The sequence below is a fragment of the Oncorhynchus nerka genome, linkage group LG22 (assembly GCF_034236695.1).
Source record: "Oncorhynchus nerka isolate Pitt River linkage group LG22, Oner_Uvic_2.0, whole genome shotgun sequence".
NCBI classification, from domain to species: domain Eukaryota; kingdom Metazoa; phylum Chordata; class Actinopteri; order Salmoniformes; family Salmonidae; genus Oncorhynchus; species Oncorhynchus nerka.
The window spans coordinates 44,363,612-44,390,576 of NC_088417.1; the positions used below are offsets into that span (position 1 = coordinate 44,363,612).

The 26,965-nt window shown below is 45.0% G+C and overlaps 1 protein-coding gene and 1 long non-coding RNA gene across 3 annotated transcripts in view; one reads left to right on the forward strand and one right to left on the reverse strand.

Annotated features, from left to right (window-relative positions):
- Positions 1–22,966, reverse strand: part of LOC115105237 (serine/threonine-protein phosphatase 2A 55 kDa regulatory subunit B beta isoform-like) — a 110,768-nt gene extending 87,802 nt beyond the window's left edge. The window contains exon 1 of the mRNA XM_029627006.2: positions 22,590–22,966. Within this exon, the coding sequence (XP_029482866.1) occupies positions 22,590–22,668 (79 nt within the window). The 5' untranslated portion in view covers positions 22,669–22,966. The remainder of the gene's footprint in view (positions 1–22,589) is intronic.
- On the forward strand, positions 22,493–26,410 carry LOC135563772 (uncharacterized). Of its 2 annotated transcripts, none has more exons than XR_010460483.1 (3): positions 22,493–22,638; positions 25,073–25,199; positions 25,308–26,410. It is a non-coding gene; the product is annotated as an uncharacterized LOC135563772 (long non-coding RNA). The 2 variants fall into 2 exon arrangements; XR_010460484.1 differs by having other exon boundaries at positions 25,073–25,098.
- The last annotated feature ends 555 nt before the right edge of the window (positions 26,411–26,965 follow it).

The following is a 26,965-nucleotide window of genomic DNA, read 5'->3' on the forward strand; positions in this document are numbered from 1 at the left end:
TTCAACTTCTCCCTGTCTTGAGTCTGTAATACCAACATGTTTCAAGCAGACCACCATAGTCCCCGTGCTCAAGAACACTAAGGTAACCTGCCTAAATGACTATCGACCCGTAGCACTCACGTCTGTAGCCATGAAGTGCTTTGAAAAGCTGGTCATGGCTCACACCAACACCATTATCCCCAGAAACCCTAGAACCACTCGAATTTGCATACCGCCCCAACAGATCCACAGATGATGCAATCTCTATTTCACTCCACACTGCCCTTTCCCACCTGGACAAAAGGAACACCTATGTGAGAATGCTATTCATTGACTACAGCTCAGCGTTCAAGACCATAGTGCCCTCAAAGCTCATCACTAAGCTAAGTTGCAGAGGGACTAAACACCTCCCTCTGCAACTGGATCCTGGACTTCCTGTAGGGCTGCCACCAGGTGGTAAGGATAGGTAACAACACGCTGATCCTCAACACGGGGACCTCTCAGGGGTGCGTGCTCAGTCCCCTCCTGTACTCCCTGTTCACTCATGACTGCACGGCCAGGCACGACTCCAACACCATCATTAAGTTGCCGATGACACATCAGTGTCTGATCATCGACAACGATGAGAAAGCCTATAGGGAGGAGTTTAGGACCTGGCCGTGTGGTGCCAGGACAATAACCTCTCCCTCAGGAGGACAGAGCATGCCCACATTCTCATCGACGGGGCTGTAGTGGAACAGGTTGAGAACTTCAAGTTCCTTGGTGTCCACATCACCAACAAACTAACATGGTACAAGCACACCAAGACAGTACTGAAGAGGTCACGACAAAACCTGTTCCCCCTCAGGAGATTGAAAATATTTGGCATGGGTCCTCAGATCCTCAAAAGGTTCTACAGCTGCACCAACGAGAGCATTAGAGTAATTGGTTGCATCACTGCCTGGTATGGCAAGTGCTTGGCCTCCGACCGCAAAGCACTACAGAGGGTAGTGCGTACGGCCCAGTACATCACTGGGGACAAGCTTCCTGCCATCCAGGACCTCTATACCAAGCGGTGTCAGAGGAAGGCACTAAAAATTGTCAAAGACTCCAGCCACCCTAGTCATAGACTCTACTACCGCACGGGAAGTGTTACCGGAGCGTCAAGTCCAAGAGGCTTCTAAACAGCTTCTACCACCAAGTTATAAGACTCCTGAACATCTAATGAAATGGCTAACCAGACTATTTGCATTGCCCCCCCCCGCCCTCTTTTAGCTGCTCATACTCTCTGTTATTATCTATGCATAGTCACTTTGATACCTCCACCTACAGGTACATATTACCTCAATTACCTTGACTAACCGGTGCCCCTGCATTGTTGGTGAAGACTGCATTGTTGGTGAAGGGCTTGTAAGCATTTCACTGTTGTATTCGACGCATGTGACAAATACAATTTGATTTGATTTGAAATATACAGTGCATTCAGTGTATTCAGACCCATTCCCATTTTCCACATTTTGTTACGTTACAGCCTTACTCTAAAATTGATTAAATTATTTATTTTTCTTATCTATCTACACACAATACCTAGCATAGCATTTTGCAAATGTAATACAATTTTAAAAAACGTTATTATTTACATAAGTATTCAGACCCTTTGCTATGGGACTCGAAATTGAGCTCAGGTGTGTCCTGTTTCCATTGATCATCCTTTCTTACTCTGATATTTAGAACCCAACACTTGAGATGTTTCTACAACTTGATTCGAGTCCACCTGTGGTAAATTCAATTGATTGGACATGATTTGGAAAGGCATACACCTGTCTATATAAGGTCACACAATTGACAGAGCATGTCAGAGCAAAAACCAAGCCATGAGGTCGAAGGAATTGTCCGTAAAGCTCAGAGACAGAATTGTGTCGAGGCACAGAACTGGGGAGGGGTACCAAAAAATGTCTGCAGCATTGAAGGTCCCCAAGAACACAGTGGCCACCATCATTCTTACATGGAAGAAGTTTGGCTGAGCTGCCAGCTCTAGGAAGAGTCTTGGTGGTTCCAAACTTCAAGAACCCAAATGGACACTCACTCCAGAGTCCCTCTGTGGAGATTGGAGAACCTTGGGACAATCATATCTGCAGCACTCCAACAATCAGGCCTTTATGGCAGTGGCCAGACGGAAGCCACTCCTCAATAAAAGGCACATGACAGGCGGCTTGGAGTGTGCCAAAAGGCACCTAAATGACTCTCAGACCATGAGAAACAAGTTTTTCTGGTCTGATGAAACTCTTTGGCCTGAATGCCAAGTGTCACGTCTGGAGGAAACCTGGCACCATCCCTACGGTGAAGCATGGCAGTGGCAGCATCATGCTGGGGGATGTTTTTCAGCAGCAGGAACAGGATCGAGGTAAAGATGAATGGAGCAAAGTCCAGAGAGCTCCTTGATGAAAAGCTGCTCCAGACTGCTCAGGACCTCAGACTGGGGCGAATGTAACGTAACAAAATGTGGAAAAAGTCAAGGGGTCTGAATACTTTCCGAATGCACTGTATATATATTGAAACAAATATAATGAAATACTTTTCTCCTGATGTTTAGCATCTCCTCAGGGATCTGAACTCCAGCGCCCTTCTGCTGTGTCTGTGTTCTTATTTACCAAGTCCACACACAGCTGCTTCTGCACATACAGTGCCTTCAGAAAGTATTCATACCCCTTGACTCTTTCCAAATGTTGTTGTGTTATGGCCTGAATTTAAAATGAATTAAATTGTCACTGATCTACACACAATACCACATAATGTCAAAATGGAATTGTGTTTTTAGAAATGTTTACAAATGAATTAAAAATGAAACGCTGAAATGTCTTCAGTCAATAAGTGTTCAAGCCTTTTGTTATGGCTTAAATAAGTTCAGGAGTAAAAATGTGCTTAGCAATTTAAATAATAAGTTGCATGGACTCACTCTGTGTGCAATTACAGTGTTTAACGTACATTTTTAATTACTACCCTATCTCTGTACCCCACACATACAGATAATTGTACTGTCCTCAGTCGAGTAGTGAATTTCAGCACAGATTCAACTAAAAAGACCAGGGAGGTTTTCCAATGGTTTGCAAAGAAGGGCACCTATTGGTAGATGGGTAAAGAAAAAAGCAGACATTGAATATCCCTTTGAGCTTGGCGAAGTTATGAATTAGACTTTGGATGGTGTATCTGTACACCCAGTCACTATAAAGATACAGGAGCCCTTCCTAACTCAGTTGCTGGAGAGGAAGGAAGCCGTTCAGGGATTTCACCATGAGGCCAATAATGATTTTAATACAGTTACAGAGTTTAATCGCTGTGATGGGAGATAACTGAGGATGGATCAACAACATTGTAGTTACTCCCACAATACTAACCTAATTGACAGAGTGAAAAGAAGGTAGCCTGTACAGAATACAAATATTCCAAAACATGCATCCTGTTTGCAATAATGCACTAAAGGAAAACTGCATTAAATATGGGAAAAAAAATATTTTCCTGAATACAAAGTGTTATAATTGGGGCAAATCCAACACAACACATCACTGAGTGCCATTCTTCATATTTTCAAGCATGGTGGTGGCTGCATCATATTATGGGTATGCTTGTCATCAGCAAGGACTAGGGAGTTTTTCGAATAAAAATATATGGTATAGGCAATATTCTAGAGAAAAACTTTGTTCAGTCTGCTTTCCAACAGACGCCAGGAGACAAATTCACCTTTCAGCAGGACAATGACAATTACCTAAAACACAAGGACAAATATACAATATACAAATATACAGTTTTGACTTAAATCGGCTTGACAAACTATGGCAAGACTTAAAAATGTCACGTTCTGACCTTTATTTCCTTTGTTTTGTCATTATTTAGTATGGTCAGGGCGTGAGTTGGGGTGGGCAGTCTATGGTTTTTTTTTCTATGATTTGGGGATTTCTATGTTTCGGCCTAGTATGGTTCTCAATCAGAGGCAGGTTTCATTAGTTGTCTCTGATTGAGAATCATACTTAGGTAGTCTGGGTTGCACTGTTTGTTTGTGGGTAATTGTCTATGTTGATTGCTTGTTTCAGCACAGTTCACATTAGCTTCACGGTTGTTATTACGTTTATTGTTTTTGTATAGTGTTTCAGTGTTCAGTGTTTTCTTTATTAAAATTAATGATGAACACCTACCACGCCGCATTTTGGTCCTCCAATCCTTCCTGCCTCTCCTCTTCAGATGAAGAGGAGGACGACCGTGACAGAATCACCCACCAACCAAGGACCAAGCGGAGTGGTAAAAGACAGCGACGACAGCAGCAGCAGCAGCAACAACAGCGGCCAGCATCACAGGACTACACTACTTGGGAGGAGATAGACAGGTGGGCGGTCGACCCAGGAGAGTGCCGGAGCCCGCCTGGGATTCGATGGAGCAGTGCGAGGAAGGTTACAGGAGAATGAGGTTGGCGAAGCCAGCACGACAGGTACGAGAGGCAGCCCCCCAAAACATTTGGGGGGGGGGGGCAGACGAGGTGGGGGGCTAAGCCAGGTAGCAGACCTGAGCTCACTCCTCGTGCTTATTATAAGCAGCGCGTTACTGGTCAGGCACCGTGTTATGCGGTAAAACGCACGGTGTCGCCAGTACGTGCCCATAGCCCGGTGCGCTATAGGGCAGCCCCCCGAAAGTGCCATGCGAGTGTTGGCATCGAGCCAGGGCGTATGGTGCCTGCTCAGCGTGTCTGGTCGCCGGTACGCCGTTTCGGGCCAGGGTATCCTGCGCCAGCTCTGCGTGCTGTGTCTCCGGGGCGCTGGGAGGGTGCAGTGCGTCCTATGCCTGCGCTCCGCTCGTGCCGGGCAAATGTGGGAGTGGAGCCTAAGGGAGAGGTGTGCGTAGTAAGCACTAGATCTCCCGTGCTTACCCATAGCCCGGTTCAACCTGTGCCTGCACTCTGGAGGGTCCGGACTAGAGTAGTTATCCAGCCTGGGGAAGTGGTGCCAAGGCTGCGCTCCAGTGCTCCCCCACAGCCCGGTCCTTCAGGTGCCTCCTCCTAACACCAAGCCTCCTGAAGGTCTCCCCAGCCTGGTGGTTCCTGTGGCAGCCCCACGCACCAGGCTGTCTCTCTGTCTCCTCCCTACAGGTGGTCCTGTCTGTCCGGCGCTGCCGGAGTCTCCTGCCTGTCCGGCGCTGCCGGAGTCTCCCGCCTTTCCGGCGCTGCCGGAGTCTCCCGCCTTTCCGGCGCTGCCGGAGTCTGAGGCGCCAGAGCCCCTCAGCCCAGAGGCTCTCGAGCTTCCGCCCCTCTGTCCCGAGCTGCCCCTCTGTCCAGTGGGGTCATTGAGAAGGGTTGCCATGGTTAGAAAGCCACGGAGGCGGACAATAAGGCGGACTAAGACAATGGTGAAGTGGGGTCCGCGTCCCGCGCCAGAGCCGCCACCGCGGACAGACGCCCACCCAGACCCTCCCCTATAGGTTAAGGTTTTGCGGCCGGAGTCCGCACCCTTGTGGGGGGGGGTACTGTCACGTTCTGACCTTTATTTCCTTTGTTTTGTCATTATTTAGTATGGTCAGGGCGTGAGTTGGGGTGGGCAGTCTATGTTTTTTTTTTCTATGATTTGGGGATTTCTATGTTTCGGCCTAGTATGGTTCTCAATCAGAGGCAGGTGTCATTAGTTGTCTCTGATTGAGAATCATACTTAGGTAGCCTGGGTTGCACTGTTTGTTTGTGGGTGATTGTCTATGTTGATTGCTTGTTTCAGCACAGTTCGCATTAGCTTCACGGTTGTTATTACGTTTATTGTTTTTGTATAGTGTTCAGTGTTTTCTTTATTAAAATGAATGATGAACACCTACCACGCCGCATTTTGGTCCTCCGATCCTGTCTGTTTAGCAATGATCAACAACTAACTTGACAGAGCCTGAATAATCTTTCCAAGAATAATGGGCAAATATTGTACAATCCAGGTGTGCAAAGCTCTTAGACTTAGAATTTTTCTTCCACTTTGACATTACAGAGCATTTTGTGTAGATCGTTGCCAAAAAATTACAATTAAATCCATTTTAATCCCACTTTGTAACACAACAAAATGAGGAAAAAATCAAGTGGTGTGAAAACTTTCTGAAGGCACTGTAGATTACATGTAAGGCTACTACCATAGAGTACTGGTGTCAGTGAATAGTGTTCCTGCACCCATGGAGAAGTGATTAGCTTCAGCCCAATATGGCGACCGGACTATGGGCGTGTTGAGTGGGTGTGTCGAAAGGAAAGTAGTGGGCGTGTGGGAAGAAAAGCAAAGTAGTGGGTGTGTGGAAAGGAGTGGGTGTGTTGAAAGGAAAGTAGTGGGTGTGGAGAAAGGAAAGTAGCGGGCGTGTGGATAGGAGTGGATGTGTCGAAAGGAAAGTAGTGGGCGTGTGGATAGGAGTGGATGTGTTGAAAGGAAAGTAGTGGGTGTGGAGAAAGGAAAGTAGTGGGCGTGTGGAAAGGAGTGGATGTGTCGAAGGGAAAGTAGTCGGCGTGTGGAAAGGAGTGGGTATGTTGAAAGGAAAGTAGTGGGCGTGTGGAAAGGAGTGGATGTGTCGAAGGGAAAGTAGAGGGCGTGTAGATAGGAGTGGATGTGTCGAAAGGAAAGTAGTGGGTGTGGAGAAAGGAAAGTAGTGGGTGTGGAGAAAGGAAAGTAGTGGGTGTGGAGAAAGGAAAGTAGTGGGCGTGTGGATAGGAGTGGGTGTGGAGAAAGGAAAGTAGTGGGTGTGGAGAAAGGAAAGTAGTGGGCGTGTGGAAAGGATTGGGTGTGTTGAAAGGAAAGTAATGGGTGTGGAGAAAGGAAAGTAGCGGGCGTGTGGAAAGGAGTGGATGTGTCGAAGGGAAAGTAGTCGGCGTGTGGAAAGGAGTGGGTATGTTGAAAGGAAAGTAGTGGGTGTGGAGAAAGGAAAGTAGAGGGCGTGGAGAAAGGAAAGGAGTGGGTGTGTTGAAAGGAAAGTAATGGGTGTGGAGAAAGGAAAGTAGAGGGCGTGGAGAAAGGAAAGGAGTGGGTGTGTTGAAAGGAAAGTAATGGGTGTGGAGAAAGGAAAGTAGTGGGTGTGGAGAAAGGAAAGTAGCGGGCGTGTGGAAAGGAGTGGATGTGTTGAAAGGAAAGTAGTGGGCGTGTGGATAGGAGTGGATGTGTTGAAAGGAAAGTAGTGGGTGTGGAGAAAGGAAAGTAGCGGGCGTGTGGAAAGGAGTGGATGTGTCGAAGGGAAAGTAGTCGGCGTGTGGAAAGGAGTGGGTATGTTGAAAGGAAAGTAGTGGGTGTGGAGAAAGGAAAGTAGAGGGCGTGGAGAAAGGAAAGGAGTGGGTGTGTTGAAAGGAAAGTAGTGGGTGTGGAGAAAGGAAAGTAGCGGGCGTGTGGAAAGGAGTGGATGTGTTGAAAGGAAAGTAGTGGGGGTGTGGAAAGGATTGGGTGTGTCGAAAGGAAAGTAGTGGGGGTGTGGAGAAAGGAAAGTAGCGGGCGTGTGGAAAGGAGTGGATGTGTTGAAAGGAAAGTAGTGGGCGTGTGGAAAGGATTGGGTGTGTTGAAAGGAAAGTAGTGGGGTTGTGGAGAAAGGAAAGTAGCGGGCGTGTGGAAAGGAGTGGATGTGTCGAAGGGAAAGTAGTCGGCGTGTGGAAAGGAGTGGGTGTGTTGAAAGCGCTCTGCTATAGGCTAGACGGTTTTGATTGAGCTGCAATTCTTCCCACGCAACTATACCATACCACAAGACTTTGGACTTCTGTAAGAGGGTGAGTCTAAGTCGTATTTCACTGTTATTTTTACACAAACAATTGTACATTTTCAGTTATAAAACTGAGGATTGTTTATTTTTTATGAAAAGTACTAATGACGGCTGTACTGTTGCTTGTATGTGTTGTATGCATGTGCTTACTGTGACCCTGATATTGGCGACGAGGCAGCTACTTCCCATGCCGTTGAGGGACAGTAGTGCTTGGCAAACGGGAGCCAAGGACACTGTGTTGTTGTTACTGCCGTTCAAGATCTCCCCCATTGACTGTATGTATGTACTGTATCAAGGTGACAATCAATATTAGTTATTTCCTGTGTAGGCTGCTATATTACTTGAAATCAAATCAAGGGAGGGGGAAAAAAATTCCATGTTAGCTACCGCCGGCGACACCATGATACAGCTGCCCAGTGGGAAGCACCTCAGGTCGGTAAGCATCTCCATACAGCACAACTGAACTAGTCATTACCACCGGCTTATCAACTCGTAGTGCAGCCCAATCAGTCACGGAAAATGGTTTTGAGTGGCAACAAATCTGCCCAATTAGCTGATTCTCTTTCCATACACCCACTTCTTTATACACACACACACTCACCCATACTCTGATTGCCATTTTGGGCTGCAGCTACCCATACTTGCCCGCATGGCCTGCTGAACTAGATCAGTGGTGGGCTGGGGCTCAGGTGACATGAGAAGTCGAGAGAGGCTCACATGATTAAGTTGGCTGAAGCTTTGGTGTAAATATTCAAACCACATACACAACTGATTGATATTCATGTTTTTCACAGACACAAAACAAGTCTGGTTATATCACATATGCTAATAACCTTCCGCAATTATGTTTCCTAAAATCTATATATCTGACCTTGTCAAATGTCTGTTGTTATTTCAGAAACTTGGGCAGTGTAATCATTGGATCGGGGTGCTTCTGTATCCGTACTTTTATTTCTCAGACTTAAAAGAAAACAGATTAAATACTCATACTCAATTTTCATAGACATAGACATTTTCATAGACTAACAAGGGTTCAGAATGTATGACTACCGTGTGTGACTACACTGGCAAAAAAGTCTGATTATGACTTATCTGTCACGATCGTCGTAAGAACATTCGGACCAAAGTGCAGCGTGATATGGGTTCCACATGTTTATTTAATGAAACGCACAAAAAAATAAAAAATAATAATAAACGAAACGGGATGTTCTGGAGTGCTCGCTCACAGGCAACAACACAAAAACAAGATCCCACAAAAACCTGTGGGGAAATGGCTGCCTAAATATGATCCCCAATCAGAGACAACACTAAACAGCTGCCTCTGATTGGGAACCATACCAGGCCAACATAGAAATAAAACAACCTAGATTACCCACCCTAGTCACACCCCGACCTAACCAAAATGGACTGGGGACCGTTGCCGGAAGCTCTGGACTGGGGACCGTCGCCGGAAGCTCTGGACTGGGGACCGTCGCCGGAAGCTCTGGACTGGGGACCGTCGCCGGAAGCTCTGGACTGGGGACCGTCGCCGGAAGCTCTGGACTTGGGGACCGTTGCCGGAAGCTCTGGACTGGGGACCGTCGCCGGAAGCTCTGGACTTGGGGACCGTTGCCGGAAGCTCTGGACTGGGGACCGTCGCCGGAAGCTCTGGACTTGGGGACCGTCGCCGGAAGCTCTGGACTGGGGACCGTCGCCGGAAGCTCTGGACTGGGGACCGTCGCCGGAAGCTCTGGACTGGGGACCGTCGCCGGAAGCTCTGGACTGGGGACCGTTGCCGGAAGCTCTGGACTTGGGGACCGTTGCCGGAAGCTCTGGACTGGGGACCGTCGCCGGAAGCTATGGACTGGGGACCGTCGCCGGAAGCTCTGGCCTGTGAACCGTTGCCGGAAGCCTGGTGCGTGGAGCCGGCACAGGTGGCACCGGACTGGTGACACGCACTTACATTTACATTTTTACATTTAAGTCATTTAGCAGACGCTCTTATCCAGAGCGACTTACAAATTGGTGCGTTCACCTTAAGACATCCAGTGGAACAGCCACTTTACAATAGTGCATCTAAATCTTTCAAGGGGGTGAGAAGGATTACTTTATCCTATCCTAGGTATTCCTGAAAGAGGTGGGGTTTCAGGTGTCTCCGGAAGGTGGTGATTGACTCCGCTGTCCTGGCGTTGTGAGGGAGTTTGTTCCACCATTGGGGGGCCAGAGCAGCGAACAGTTTTGACTGGGCTGCGCGGGAACTGTACTTCCTCAGTGGTAGGGAGGCGAGCAGGCCAGAGGTGGATGAACGCAGTGCCCTTGTTTGGGAGTGCCACTTCAGAGCGAGTGCGAGAAGCAGGCACAGGACGTACCGGACTGGGAACACACACTTCAGTTCAAGTGCGAGGAGGAGACACAGGACGTACCGGACTGGGGAGACGCACTGGAAGTCTAGTGTGTGGAGCTGGCACAGGAAGTACTGGGCTGTGGAGGCGTACTGGAGACCTGGTGCGTATAGCCGGCACAAATTGTACCGGAACGATGACACACTTTCCACGGCGAATGCGGGGCTGTGGAGGCGCACTGGAGACGTGGTGCGTGGAGCCGGCACAGGTGGTACCGGACTGGTGACACACACTTCAAGGCGAGTATGGAGAGCTGACTCAGGTGGCATCAAACTGATCACACGCTCCTTAGGGCGAATGTCGTGCCTCATACACCAACACAACAACTCTGTAATTTCTCTCTCCTCCAATTTCTCCATTAACTCGCTGACGGTCTCTGACTCTCTCCGTTCACTCTCCTCCAATTTCTCCCTCTTGTCCCAGACTGGCTCTGGTTCACTCTTCGGCTCCGCCGACCACCCTGTGTGCCCACCTCCAAAATTTTGGGGGGGCTGGCCTTTGGGCTTCCGTTGTGGCCGCGAACCCCGGCGTCGTCGCTGTCCTCCCTTCTCTCCTTGCGTCTGCCAGAATTTCCTCCCAAGTCCAGGATCCCTTCCCATCCAAGATATCCTCCCAAGTCCAGGATACCTTCTCCTCCTGGGCACGCTGCACGCTGCTGTTGTGGTGGGATCTTCTGTCACGGTCGTCGTATGAACATTCGGACCAAAGCGCAGCGTGATATGGGTTCCAAATGTTTATTTAATGAAACGCAGAAAGAAAAAAAAAGAATAAACAAAACGGGACATTCTGGAGTGCTCACAGGCAACAACACAAAAACAAGATCCCACAAAAATGGCTGCCTAAATATTATCTAAATATGATCCCCAATCAGAGACAACGCTAAACAGCTGCCTCTGATTGGGAACCATACCAGGCCAACATAGAAATAAAACAACCTAGATTACCCACCCTAGTCACACCTAACCAAAATAGAGAATAAAAAGGCTCTCTTTGGTCAGGGCGTGACATTATCATAGAAAACAGAACCAATGTAACTTTTCTCTGATCATAGCTAGCTATGCCGACTAACATTTCTCATGCTCATCATCTGTGGAACAGAAGGTATTGTAATGATATTCGAAAACTCTGATATGGACTATCACTCACTCCACCAGAATAACTGAAACACTCAAGGCTAAATACATTATGGGAAGTAGAAAAATAAATTAAATTCAACCAAAAAATGACAAGAGCTTGAACCTGGAACAGACAGGCTGCCAACGAGAGAGACGGATGGAGCTGAGACAAAAAAAAGCAAGGGTAAACAAGCCTGCATTAAGCCAACGCTCACTTCTTGTAAAGCTATCGACCATGGTGTGGTTACACAGTTTGCTTCCACAGCAGTTTCCCCCTGTCTGTCTCTTCTTCTTCCACAGCATAGTGTGTCTGTCTCTTCTTTTCCCACAGTATAGTGTGTCTGTCTCTTCTTCTTCCACAGTGTAGTGTGTCTGTCTCTTCTTCTTCCACAGCGTAGTGTGTCTGTCTCTTCTTCTCCCACAGTATAGTGTGTCTGTCTCTTCTTCTTCCACAGTGTAGTGTATCTCTCTCTTCTTCTTCCTCAGTGTAGTGTATCTGTCTCTTCTTCTTCCACAGTGTAGTGTGTATGTCTCTTCTTCTTCCTCCACAATGTAGTGTGTCTGTCTCTTCTTCTTCCTCCACAATGTAGTGTGTCTGTCTCTTCTTCTTCCTCCACAATGTAGTGTGTCTGTCTCTTCTTCTTCCACAGTGTAGTGTGTCTGTCTCTTCTTCTTCCTCCACAATGTAGTGTGTCTGTCTCTTCTTCTTCCACAGTGTAGTGTGTCTGTCTCTTCTTCTTCCTCCACAATGTAGTGTGTCTGTCTCTTCTTCTTCCACAATGTAGTGTGTCTGTCTCTTCTTCTTCCACAGTGTAGTGTGTCTGTCTCTTCTTCTTCCTCCACAATGTAGTGTATCTGTGTCTTCTTCTTCCACAGTGTAGTGTGTCTGTCTCTTCTTATCCCACAGTATAGTGTGTCTGACTCTTCTTCTTCCTCCACAATGTAGTGTATCTGTCTCTTCTTCTTCCACAGTGTAGTGTGTCTGTCTCTTCTTCTTCCACAGTGTAGTGTGTCTGTCTCTTCTTCTTCCTCCACAATGTAGTGTATCTGTCTCTTCTTCTTCCACAATGTAGTGTGTCTGTCTCTTCTTCCTCCACAGTGTAGTGTGTCTGTCTCTTCTTCTTCCACAATGTAGTGTGTCTGTCTCTTCTTCTTCCACAGTGTAGTGTGTCTATCTCTTCTTCCTCCACAGTGTAGTGTGTCTGTCTCTTCTTCTTCCTCCACAGTGTAGTGTGTCTGTCTCTTCTTCTTCCTCCACAATGTAGTGTGTCTGTCTCTTCTTCTTCCACAATGTAGTGTGTCTGTCTCTTCTTCTTCCACAGTGTAGTGTGTCTGTCTCTTCTTCTTCCACAATGTAGTGTGTATGTCTCTTCTTCTTCCACAATGTAGTGTGTCTGACTCTTCTTCTTCCACAGTGTAGTGTGTCTGTCTCTTCTTCTTCCACAGTGTAGTGTGATTGTAGGGTGCTGTCTCTACTTCTACCTCTTCAAATTCAAAATCAAATTGTTTCATTGGCCTGAAAAACATTGCGTAAAGATTGCCAAAGTACAATGTTTACAATATACATTGTAATAAAATAATAAATAAAAGTGATAAAAAGTCCATCATAAAAATAAATATATCATATAAATAACAGCAATAGAATGGCAACAGTGGATAGTAAAACAGTGAATAGAAAAATATAATAAATAATATGGACAATATTAGACTGGCGAGTGTAGAGTGTATAGAGATATTGTTATCCACGTGGGCACCAACGATGTTAGGATGAAACAGTCAGAGGTCACCAAGCGCAACATAGCTTCAGCATGTAAATCAGCTAGAAAGATGTGTCGGCATCGAGTAATTGTCTCTGGCCTCCTCCCAGTTAGGGTCTCACAACTGAGTCTCACAACTCAATCGCTGGTTGAAAACTGTTTTCTGCCCCTCCCAAAAGATAGAATTTGTATATAATTGGCCCTCTTTCTGGGACTCACCCACAAACAAGACCAAGCCTGGCCTGCTGAGGAGTGACAAACTCCATCCTAGCTGGAGGGGTGCTCTCATCTTATCTACCAACATAGACAGGGCTCTAACTCCTCTAGCTCCACAATGAAATAGGGTGCAGGCCAGGCAGCAGGCTGTTAGCCAGCCTGCCAGCTTAGTGGAGTCCGCCACTAGCACAGTCAGTGTAGTCAGCTCAGCTATCCCTATTGAGACCGTGTCTGTGCCTCGACCTAGGTTGGGCAAAGCTAAACATGGCGGTGTTCGCCATAGCAATCTCACTAGAATAAAGACCTCCTCCATTCCTGCCATTATTGAAAGAGATCGTGATACCTCACATCTCAAAACATCTCAAAATATTAGATCCCTCACTTCAAAGGCAGTTATAGTCAATGAACTAATCACTGATCATAATCTTGACGTGATTGGCCTGACTGAAACATGGCTTAAGCCTGATGAATTTACTGTGTTAAATGAGGCCTCACCTCCTGGTTACACTAGTGACCATATTCCCCCTGCATCCCGTAAAGGCGGAGGTGTTGCTAACATTTACGATAGCAAATTTCAATTTACATCTTTTGAGCTTCTAGTCATGAAATCTATGCAGCCTACTCAATCACTTTTTATAGCTACTGTTTACAGGCCTCCTGGGCCATATACAGCGTTCCTCACTGTGTTCCCTGAATTCTTCTCGGACCCTGTAGTCATAGCAGATAATATTCAAATTTTTGGTGATTTTAATATTCACATGGAAATGTCCACAGACTCACTCCAAAAGGCTTCGGAGCCTTCATCGACTCAGTGGGTTTTGTCCAACATGTCTCTGGACCCACTCACTGTCCCAGTCATACTCTAGACCTAGTTTTGTCCCATGGAATAAATGTTGTGGATCTTAATGTTTTTCCTCATAATCCTGGACTATCGGACCACCATTTTATTATGTTTGCAATCGCAACAAATAATCTGCTCAGACACCAACCAAGGAGCATCAAAAGTCATGCAATAAATTCTCAGACAACCCAGATTCCTTGATGCCCTTCCAGACTCCCTTTGTCTACTCAAAGAAGTCAGAGGACAAAAATCAGCTAACCACCTAACTGAGGAACTCAATTTAACCTTGCGCAATACCCTAGATGAAGTTGCACCCCTAAAAACTAAAAACATTTGTCATAAGAAACTAGCTCCCTGGTATATGGAAAATACCTGAGCTCTGAAGCAAGCTTCCAGAAAATTGGATCGGAAATGGCGCCACACCAAACTGGAAGTCTTCCGACTAGCTTGGAAAGACAGCACCGTGCAGTATCAAAGAGCCTTCACTGCTGCTCGATCATCCTATTTTTCCAACTTAATTGAGGAAAATAAGAACAATCCGAAATGTATTTTTGATACTGTCGCAAAGCTAACTAAAAAGCAGCATTCCCCAAGAGAGGATGGCTTTCACTTCAGGAGTAATAAATTCATTAACTTCTTTGAGGAAAAGAGCATGATCATTAGAAAGCAAATTACGGACTCCTCTTTAAATCTGCGTATTCCTCCAAAGCTCAGTTGTCCCGAGTCTGCACAACTCTGCCAGGACCTAGGATCAAGAGAGACGCTCAAGTGTTTTAGTACTATATCTCTTGAAACAATTATGAAATTAATCATGGCCTCTAAACCTTCAAGCTGCATACTGGAATCTATTCCAACTAAACTACTGAAAGAGCTGCTTCCTGTGCTTGGCCCTCCTATGTTGAACATAATAAACGTCTCTGTATCCACCGGATGTGTACCAAACTCACTAAAAGTGGCAGTAATAAAGCCTCTCTTGAAAAAGCCAAACCTTGACCCAGAAAATATAAAAAACTATCGGCCTGTATAGAATCTTCCATTCCTCTCAAAAAGGTTAGAATAAGCTGTTGCGCAGCAACTCACTGCCTTCCTGAAGACAAACAATGTATACAAAATGCTTCAGTCTGGTTTTAGACCCCATCATAGCACTGAGACTGCACTTGTGAAGGTGGTAAATGACCTTTTAAAGGCGTCAGACCGAGGCTCTGCATCTGTCCTCGTGCTCCTAGACCTTAGTGCTGCTTTTGATACCATCGATCACCACATTCTTTTGGAGAGATTTGAAACCCAAATTGGTCTACACGGACAAGTTCTGGCCTGGTTTAGATCTAATCTGTCGGAAATATATCAGTTTGTCTATGTGAATGATTTGTCCTCTGACAAATCAACTGTAAATTTCGGTGTTTCTCAAGGTTCCGTTTTAGGACCACTATTGTTTTACTATATATTTTACCTCTTGGGGATGTCATTCGAAAACATAATGTTAACTTTCACTGCTATGCGGATGACACACAGCTGTACATTTCAATGAAACATGGTGAAGCCCCAAAATTGCCCTCACTAGAAGCCTGTGTTTCAGACATAAGGAAGTGGATGGCTGCAAACTTTCTACTTTTAAACTCGGACTAAACAGAAATGCTTGTTCTAGGTCCCAAGAAACAAAGAGATCTTCTGTTGAATCTGACAATGAATCTTGATGGTTGTACAGTCGTCTCAAATAAAACTGTGAAGGACCTCGGCGTTGCTCTGGACCCTGATCTCTCTTTTGACGAACATATCTAAACTGTTTCAAGGACAGCTTTTTTCCATCTACGTATTATTGTAAAAATCATAAACTTTCTGTCCAAAAATTATGCAGAAAAATGTATCCATGCTTTTGTTACTTCTAGGTTAGACTACTACAATGCTCTACTTTCCGGCTACACAGATAAAGCACTAAATAAACTTCAGTTAGTGCTAAATACGGCTGCTAGAATCCTGACTAGAACCAAAAAAAAATATCATATTACTCCAGTGCTAGCCTCCCTACACTGGCTTCCTGTTAAGGCAAGGGCTGATTTCAAGGTTTTACTGCTAACCTACAAAGCATTACAAGGGCTTGCACCTACCTATCTGGCCCAGGAGTGTGAAGGTGAACGGAAAGGCTCTGGAGCAACGAACCGCCCTTGCTGTCTCTGCCTGGCCGGTTCCCCTCACTCCACTGGGATTCTCTGCCTCTAACTCTATTACAGGGGCTGAGTCACTGGCTTACTGATGCTCTTCCATGCCGTCCCTAGGAGGGGTGCATCACTTGAGTGGGTTGAGTCACTGACGTTATCTTCCTGTCTGGGTTGGCGCCCCACCCTTGGGTTGTGCCGTGGCGGAGATCTTTGTGTGCTATACTCGGCCTTGTCTCAAGATGGTAAGTTGGTGGTTGAAGATAACCCTCTTGTGGTGTGGGGGCTGTGCTTTGGCAAAGTGGGTGGAGTTGTCTCCTGACCCCTCCTGTCTCAGCCTCCAATATTTATGCTGCAGTAGTTTATGTGTCGGGGGGCTAGGGTCAGTCTGTTATATCTGGAGTACTTCTCCTGTCTTATCCGGTGTCCTGTGTGAATTATGAAAGTATGATCTCTCTAATTCTCTCTTTCTTTCTCTCTCTCGGAGGACCTGAGCCTTAGGACCATGCCTCAGGACTAACTGGCATGATGACTCCTTGCTGTCCCCTGTCCACCTGGCCATGCTGCTGCTCCAGTTTCAGCTGTTCTGCCTGCGTTTATGGAACCCTGACCTGTTCACCGGACGTGCTACTTGTCCTACCTGCTGTTTTCAACTCTCTAGAGACAGCAGGAGCGGTAGAGATACTCTTAATGATCGGCTATGAAAAGCCAACTGACATTTACTCCTGAGGTGCTGACTTGTTGCACCCTCGACAACTACTGTGATTATTATTATTTGACCATGCTGGTCATTTATGAACATTTGAACATGTTGGCCATGTTCTGTTATAATCTCCAACCAGCACAGTCAGAAGAGAACTGGCCACCCTCATAGCTTGGTTCCTCTCTAGGTTTCTTCCTAGGTTTTGGCCTCTCTAGGGAGTTTTCCCTAGCCACCGTGCTTCTACATCTGCATTGCTTGCTGTTTGGGGTTTTAGGCTGGGTTTCTGTACAGCACTTTGAGATATCAGCTGATGTAAGAAGGGCTATATAAATAAATTTGATTTGATTTAGACTAAACATGCTACTATTATTACTACTAAAATGAATGCTACTGCCTGTATTAGCAGTTGGGTTGTCATTTTACTGTTAGGATAGTAGGATAGCAGAAGGTGGCATTTAAAATGTGGTTGTGCATCAGCAGTTTTTGTCTTGTTATGTCAGTCAGTAATTGTCACGCCCTGACCTTAGAGCTTTTTATGTCTCTATTTTGGTTTGGTCAGGGTGTGATTTGGGTGGGCATTCTATGTTCCTTTTTCTATGTTTTTGTATTTCTTTGTTTTGGCCGGGTATGGTTCTCAATCAGGGACAGCTGTCTATCGTTGTCTCTGATCAGGAACCTTACTTAGGTAGCTTTTTCCCACAAGGTTTTTGTGGGCAGTTCTTTTCTGTTTTGTGTTTCTGCACCGTACAGGACTATTTTGGTTTTCGTTCACTCTCTTTGTGATATTTGTTATTTAGTGTTCAGTTGAAATAAAATTATGAACACTTACCACGCTGCTCTTTGGTCCGATGATTCCTCATCTTCCGACGATGAATACCGTTACAGTAATAGTCAGTCAATCAGCCCATGTCAGCTAACATTGATTACTAAGTTAGTTTAGCGGCCAGCTATCTAAACTTGTTATCATGGTCAAATTACCAGCCCAATGATTTTGTTACTTAGTCTCGTTCAGATATCATATTAATGCAAAAATGTCTCTCCCCCTATGATTTTCTTTTTTAAATTGCAGAAAATTAGCTGTAAAAAAGTTTATTTTCCTCTCTGCACCATGCCAAAATGAGTAGAATTGCATGAAATTAGTTATAAAATGGCAAAACCTTCTCTCCACCCCATGCCAAAATGTGGAGAATTAGAGCAAACTTGCATTAAAATGGCAACAATGCCAAATCAAGTGAAATGGATAAACAAATAAATAAAACAATAAAAAGTTAACAGTAAATATTACACTCACACAAGTTCCAAAATAATAAAGACATTTCAAATGTTGTAACTCTCTGTCTCTCTCATTAATGCCACCTCTCACAGCTCTTAGTGACACCTACCCATAAGCCCCTCTCTTTCCATTTACTGTAACCAACATCCTCCCAACTGAACACAGACCGACACAGGACATCCAGCATAGTACAGTAAGTAAAAGTAGAGTATGGTTCAGTACAGTACAGTATAGTACATTACAGTACTTTAGAGCACAGTAAAGTACAGTACAGAATATTAAAGAAAAGTGAAGTATAGTTCAGTAAAGAAAAGTATAGTTCAGTACATTCATGTAATGTACTGCAGACTAGAATAGAGTGGAGTAGAATTCAGTACAGTCATGTAATGTACTGTATACTAGAATAGAGTGGAGTAGAATTCAGTACAGTACACAGTAGAGCACACTATACATCCTGTGTATCAACCATATTTAAGATCATACACACAGTATACTGTGTATCAACATATATACGATCATACATACAGTATACTGTGTATCAACCATATATACGATCATACATCCGTATACTGTGTATCAACCATATTTACGATCATACATCCGTATACTGTGTATCAACCATATATACGATCAGACATCCATATACTGTGTATCAACCATATATACGATCATACATCCGTATACTGTGTATCAACCATATTTACGATCATACATCCGTTTACTGTGTATCAACCATATTTACGATCATACATCCGTATACTGTGTATCATCCATATATACGATCATACATCCGTATACTGTGTATCATCCATATATACGATCATACATCTGTATACTGTGTATCAACCATATTTACGATCATACATCTGTATACTGTGTATCATCCATATATACGATCATACATCCGTATACTGTGTATCAACCATATTTACGATCATACATCTGTATACTGTGTATCATCCATATATACGATCATACATCCATCCGTATACTGTGTATCAAATCCCTCCTGACAGCTCAGTTTGTCCTCTACTGGGTGAGTCCATATGGGCCCTGCTCAAAAATAGTGCATTATTTAGGGAATACGGGATGTACACGCAGTCTCTCCTCATGCTGCCCCACACAGCTCATCTCGGTGGGACAGTCAACACCAAGCACCAGCCCTCCCTGTCCCTGTCTCCTTCGGCCAAATCCCAATCGAAAGATCAATCTGTGACGCAGAGCTCTCCTACGTGGCGTTCACCCCTCTATTACAGTATGTCCAACTGAGGTGACTGTGCCGTTGGACCCAGGGGGCAGAGGGGCTGCCAATATCACAGTCACCCAATAGCCAGGTTGAAGAGTGGCTCATCGTGGCTCATAGGAGCAGGCCGCAACACACAGGCTGACAACAGAGGGACTGGTAGAGGTCAATAGAGGGAGATGAGGCAAAGAGAGAGAGAAAGGCAGAGGGGGAAAGAGAGGCGGTGAGGGAGAGAGAGGCAGAGGAGGCCTACAGATGGGGTTTAGAAACAAGGATGAGAGATGGCACCCTGCTGAAGCAATCTGAATTGACAAAGGTCCTGAAATATTCACCCCACCCCCCTTTATCAGACCACATCAATCCTAGAGACAGAGAGAGACAGAGAGAGACAGAGAGAGAGATCATTCCTCCCACCTTGGCAGTAATTCAGGCCCTATTGATGACCGACCCTAGAGGTGTATATGTGTCCATTACCCCCGTCCCCCAGATGCGCTGTGATGGCCACAAGAGAAATCTTCCCTCTCTCAAAGCTATAGGGTCCAGTTACAGTGTGATGTGGCAAACTGGAGCTTAGCAAGAGTGATCTCCTTTTCTCATTGCCTGCTGATGGAGACCTGGGGGTACATTGTGTCTGTGTGTATTTGTGTCTCTGTGTGTGTGTGTGTGTGTGTGTGTGTGTGTGTGTGTGTGTGTGTGTGTGTGTGTGTGTGTGTGTGTGTGTGTGTGTGTGTGTGTGTGTGTGTGTTGCTTGTAATTCTCAAGGGCTGCACTTCTCCCTCCCAGCCAGGCTGAAATGGGCAAAATGACCCAGCTGCACTCCTCTCTATGGGGGGGGGGGGGTTACACAACTGATATCACCACCTGGTTCCACAAAAGCTAGATGTGATCACGTCAGCCCCCTGGGAGAGGCAGGCCAGACCCACACCATTACACAATATGCCCATGGAAATCACAACAAACTCCTTTCTGAAATTAAAATTGAGAATACTTCCAGGATAGCCTTTGTTGAGAGCCTTTGAACGAGGCTTATTCTGAAGTATTTGGTGAATGATTAAATGCAAATGGCCCATAGTCCTGTAGGGTGCCTGATATACATGTGGTGAGCTGGTTTATAATGAGTCTGAGCACATTTCTTTGTCACATGAAAAGATCCCCTCAATTGATCAACAACAACAGCAAGACTACTAGTCTACCTCCAGCCCCCAGCCATGGTTACCAACCACAGCACATCTGCCATTCTGAGGCACCCCTTCAATAAGCTATTTGCAATATTGGCACTGGAATTAAAGCCCGCCTAAGTCAGTGGCACAGATGGAACTATCCAAGCAGAAGATCTCCTTAAAATGTTGCATTGACAACCAAACACAATTCAATATCCAGTTTGTCTACAAATTCATAATTGATATGTTGGATTCACATCTCCATCTCAACCAAAAGGTTCAAGAATAGGACTAAATCTAATCTCATCAAACTTTAAATAAAGTTTACATTGATTTAGTCCTAGTCTTTAACTAAGATTTTTGGTTGAGATTTGAGACGTGAATCCAACATACAGTGTTAATGATTAACTTGAACATTACATTTGAAATCAACCAAAGCTTGACGTCCTAGGCCTTTATGTACTCTCTATGTTTTGCTGAACCCTGGGATGACTTTGCAAATGCTATGTAGGCCTAAACAATACAATGGATGATATATGACTTATAACGTATGGTTTCATTTCATTTTGCATTGTTGAACCCCCCCTTTGGAATGAATGTGAATATATTTAGTTATTAAGACATCTCTTAATAATAATTCTCACGATAGCGCATGTGTAGTATTCCATGAGAAATATAAAAGTGAAGCAGGGCCTGGTCAAAACCCCGGACAAGAGACCTAACAAATAAATAGTTCCAGTAGGAAGTGCTGCCCAGCTTATTGTTTGTTAAACCTGAATATCCAATGCCGTTTCAAAAGGTACAAATTCAACATACTGTATCTTATACAAGGTTTGTCTACGATGAAAGTTGGTTACAATGATGACATAATCCTGTGAAATTGCACTCAAAACAACAGTTTGAGTTGATGAGTTCAGCCATTTTGTGCCCAGTGGGATGTTAATGGTTATATGTTATATGTCAATAAATGTAATAACTTAATAATAACAACTTAATAATAATACATTAAGTTCATCATAAACTTAACCTAATGGGCTCTTATGACGCCTTACATAACGTTGTTTTGGTTGTCATGGTCAGATGACATGTCCTTGGCCAGCAGCATACCACCCTGCATCCCACTGCTGGCTTATCACTGAAGCTAAGCAGGGTCAGTCCCTGGATGGGAGACCATATGCTGCTGGAAGTGGTGTTGGAGGGCCAGTAAGAGGCACTCTTTCCTCTGGTCTAAAAAAAGATCCCAATGTCACAGGACAGTGATTGGGCACATTGCCCTGTGTAGAGTGCTATCTTTAAGATGGGATGTTAAACGGGTCTTGAGTCTTTGTGGTCACTAAAAGATCCCATGGCACTTATCGTAAGAGTAGGGGTGTTAACTCCGGTGTCCTGGCTAAATTCCCAATCTATCCCTCATACCGTAATGTCCACCTAATCATCCCCTTCTTCCAATTGGCTCATTTGTCCTCCTTAACTATTCCCCAGGCCATTGCTGTAAATGAGAACGTGTTCTCAGTCAATTTACCTGGTCAAATAAATATAAACAATTGACCACCGTGGTTGGACTGACAGAAAGGCTGACACATTTCTCTCATTTCTTTTTGAACAGCATCGAGTGTTGCAAGCAGTTTATCATTGCCACCAGCTTCGGCTGAGGGACACGGTTGTAGGTCCTGTCTTGAAAGTTCCTACAATTTACATCGACAGGTGCAGTCATGAATTATGCAAACAGGGCCTACAAAGGAAACCCAGCCAAGTTGAGCCAACTCCAGAGTGGTCCTCCCGACACGGTCTGAAATGTTCAAACCTGACTGGGTGTTTCGCCTGAGAAACGGGAGGAGAGCAGGGTGATATGAGTGAGACAAGCCAGTCCGCTGTTCTGCTCCGTCCCATTCAATCTCCAGACTCCTCTCTCTCTATATATAAAGAGATGTCTCCCGACCCGACCTAACCTGCTGCTGGCTGCCCATTGCCCACACACAGACACGCGCGCACGCACACACACACACACACACATAGGCGCGCGCGCAATAACATCACAAGTCCGTAGCCTACCTTCCGTGTGACAGCTGGAGGAGAGGATGGTGCTTGAGGGTCTGAAGAGGTAAGGAAGGTACCGGGAGAAGCATTTCATATTTTTTGTTGTTGTTGGCTGCGCATCACTATCAAGTCCACATCGTCTACACCCACAGCACTGACAGAGCGGAAAGAAACCGAGCGCTGGAGACAGAGCCCATAGTCTTCGGCATCACTTTTACTCGGTTTAGATCAACGGGAATCCTTCCTTCGGGGCTATAGTAGCAGGAAGAGAAGAGAGGTCTCCACGCGCGATGCTACTCTCGTAAAACATTGTTCTTCCCCTAGTCGCCAGCAGGACACGAGAATATGTTATTTTTTTGCTGGAGTCGGATGCGAGGGAGGGAGGGTGTTGACGGAGGGAGGAGGACCGAAGCATCAGGGTTATTTCAGGGGAGGCTGGGGAGCACCTGCTCTGTCTGTCGATAGCCGCATGCTGCCTCTGTTGGTCGCTCGAGAATTGACTGTTATGCCTGTGAGTGTCTCTATTGGTATCCGCAGGAAAGTTTCAAAGCCCATTTTGAAGAGAGAATATAGCCTACGTGCGTCTGGTAAATAAATGTAGACTATTTATCATAACCATATCAGTTATCACTCCTTATTGAGACGAGGGCGACATTTAATGATACTGTTGATGATGGGTTTATAGAATAATTTACCTGTGTTGCTTTTACTTCAAGCATATTCTCCATGTAAAAGCCACACTATGTGGGTCATTAGGGCACTTGAAGTGTCTGGGTCTGTGCTCTTGGGAATCCCTGGATAACTCTGGTGACATCTCCAGTCTGTAGGCTAATGAACTGGGTAACAGAGCACCAGGACTGCCAAGGCCATATAACAGTCATTCAGTTCACTTAACTCAGGGGTGTCAAACTCATTCCAAGGAGGGCCGAGTGTCTGCGGGTTGTAGTTTTTTCCCCTTACAATTAAGACCTGGACTAGTGGTTCCCAACCAGGGGTACTAGGAGCCCAGGGGGTACTTGACCTATCCACATATGGGGTACTTGAGAAGACTCATGAGACCATAGGCCTACTGATAAAATGCACAAGGTGGTACTTCAGGGGTACTCCGGACAGAGAAAAATTCAGTTGGTGGTACAATAACCCAAAGCGATTGGGAACCACCGACCTAGATTAAGATGTCGGTAGCGCACAAAGGGTGATAGTGGGTTGCACAGGGAGAAGTGTTTGGAGAATGGGAGCGATTGGAGAAGATGGCAGAAAAGGAAATAAGGAAGACAGTGGAGCATATTATGAAGAAACATGGAGTGGGGGATTACACAGGCCTTCTGAAAGGTCTGGTGAAGGAGAAGATGATGGACAAGAAAAAGAAGAGAGAACAGTGGAAATGGTTATAAGGGAAGGTGGAATGATTTCACAGAACCTTTGGAGGAACTTGAGGACATTGATAGCGGTTGAGAAGAAGTTGAGTGTAGAGGGAAGGGTGGCGAGGAAGTTTGGCGTCAAGTGCAAAAACAGGGATACGTGTTCCAGTAGCTCTCAGATGTAATCTGACGAGAGTGTCGATGAAGTTCCTGCAGTAAAGACCGCTGAGGTCGGCCTCGGTTCGCGGATGTAGAGGATGATTCTGGTCCAGGGGGAGTAAGATTTGTGGAGAGAATGGATCCTTGCATTTTTGCTGATCCATAATGTGGTGGTAGGTTGGGTAGAGGAGAGGTTGGGGACTATTGAGTTGGTGAAAGTAACTAGGAGTGATGATTTGTTGTGTTTCTTCAGCCCAAAGGGAGCGGGCACTCCGAATCACACGATTAGGGACAATAAATGGGACTTGCTTTCCTCTCCGGAGCAGGGCACCGTTGAAAGGAGTGATAACGGAGCTGGCATTAAATGTCGACGAAGATCAGTTAAGTGAAGATTCTCGGTGTCTGTGACGCTCGCCATTTGGTGCGACGCAGATCCGGTGGAGAGAGTGGGGAAACAGAGAAGACGTTGTCTGTCCTGTTGAGTTTTGATGTAGTCTTTGCCAGATAAGGTTAAGGTACACTCTAAAAATTGTGGGTTCAACAAGAGTTCTTCTAAGATCCTCAAAGTTCTTCAAAGAACCTTAAGGATCTTCGCACTGAAAATTGCCCCCAAAGGTTCTTCCAAGAACCCCATAGAAGGTGGGGTTCATCGAGGAACCTCCTTAGTTGGTGGGGGTTCTTGCAGGAACCTAACTGCCCAACTGAAACATTTGGATATGAATTTGAAAGGACAGCTGGTGCAGGCACTTAACTGAAATATGTAAAGATCTCTTCAATTTAAGATCTACATTTATAGATAGTGTCATCAGAAAATTATCTTTTCATATTTGTGCAAATCTTTCTAAAACAGAAAATGGACACAATTCAATGGATATCAATCAACACAGATGTAAGAATATGTACTGTAGGCTATAAGAAAATGTTGAAGTCTAGCTGTATAGCGTGTAGCGACTGAACTGCTCACTTTTGTGTCTGCAGGTATACAGACGAGGAGGCATACAAAGGTATGTCAATTGGTATTGGTATTAATATGCAGATCACATTTACCATCCTCCTCCCTTACCTCTTCAATGAATATCCCATAGGCCTCTACATTATGGACAAGGTATACCATTTTTTTCATTCACATTTTACCAAAGAAACCAAGGTATGAATACTGTCGTGTGCATGTTTTGTTAATCATCTGTATAATTACTATTTTTGGGATTCACAGACTTCACCCTCCCTACACCTCTGATGAATATAACAGGAAACCTGTTTGATCACCATGCACTGCAAAATCATTCTGGCTGTGGATACGGAGAACATCAACACATTAACATCAACATACCAGAGGATATACCCATTGGACATGGGTCTCTGCTGGGAGTTTACCTCATATTTGGATTTTTTAATTCTGCTTTACCACTAAAATCATAAGAAACACTGACAACTAAAATATTATGCTATTATTGTTATTGCTTTTATTGTTAAGTGTATTATTATTAACAATAATAATAATAGGAGAGGGGGTGTAGTTAAAAAATATACCCCAAAAGGTTCATCGAGGATCCATTAAAAAAGGCATTCTTTGAAGAACCCTTTTTTAAAAATGACTAGATGTTGTTGTGGTCCTGTTGTGGACGCAATTTAGTTTATTTCGTTCCAACAATCCTGTTTCTAAGCTCCAAAGACTGCACTCTCAGGAGAATTTAACAATAAGGGAGATGGACCGGCTCCCTCGTGGGACTCCTCTGAAAACACAGCATATGGCCAGCTACTGATGATGTAATACAAGCAGGCTGTCTACTGGAGGCATTAGAGTGGCAGGGTTGCATCTCTCCTGAGTCATTAAAGGTGTGTAGTGTGTGGCAGATGTGTCATTTATTGGAGTGCAGTATTGAATAATGACATTCTACAAACAATGACCATGCAACGAGCAACGTTTTATTCTCCGAAAGGCTTCTATATCATTGTTCGAAAATTTACGCCATAGGGAACTGCATCCACTTATAACTGTGGTACACCCAGTGTACATAACACAAAGAATCTTGTCGGTCACAGAGAATGATCGAATCCAACGAAGCATATGATAAGGTGATTAACTCTCTCCTCAGAGAGGAATAGTCATCACCATCATTAGCAGCTTGACACCACCACAAACACCCTGGTGGGGATCCATCTACTAGGCTCTCATGACTGGGTTTCCCCTACTGATTAGCAGGCAGATCCCGTTCCCATCATTACTAATATAACTGTTTTTTTTCTATTCTCCAGGGTGTGGAGAATCTGTCTGTTGCTCATGTACAGTACCAGTCAAAAGCTGACACACCTACTCATTCAAGGGTTTTTCTTTATTAAAAACAAACTATGAAATAACACATATGGAATCATGTAGTAACCAAAAAAGTGTTAAACAAATCAAAATATATTATATATTTTAGATTCTTCAAAGTCGCCACCCTTTGCCTTGACAGCTTTGCACTCTCTTGGCATTCTCTCAACCAGCTTCACCTGGAATACTTTTCCAACAGTTTTGAAGGAGTTCCTACAAATGCTGAGCACTTCTTGGCTGCTTTTCCTTCACTCTGTGGTCCAACTCATCCCAAACCATCTCAATTGGGTTGAGTTCGGGTGATTGTGGAGGTCAGGACATCTGATGCAGCACTCTATCACTCTCCTTCTTGGTCATATAGCCCTTACCCAGCCTGGAGGTGTGTTGGGTCATTGCTCTGTTGAAAAACAAATGATAGTCCCACTAAGTGCAAATCAGATGGGATGATGTATCGCTGCAGAATGCTGTGGTAGCCAGGCTGGTTAAGTGTGCCTTGAATTCTAAATACATCCCTTACAGTGTCACCAGCAAAGCACCCCCACACCATCACACCTCCT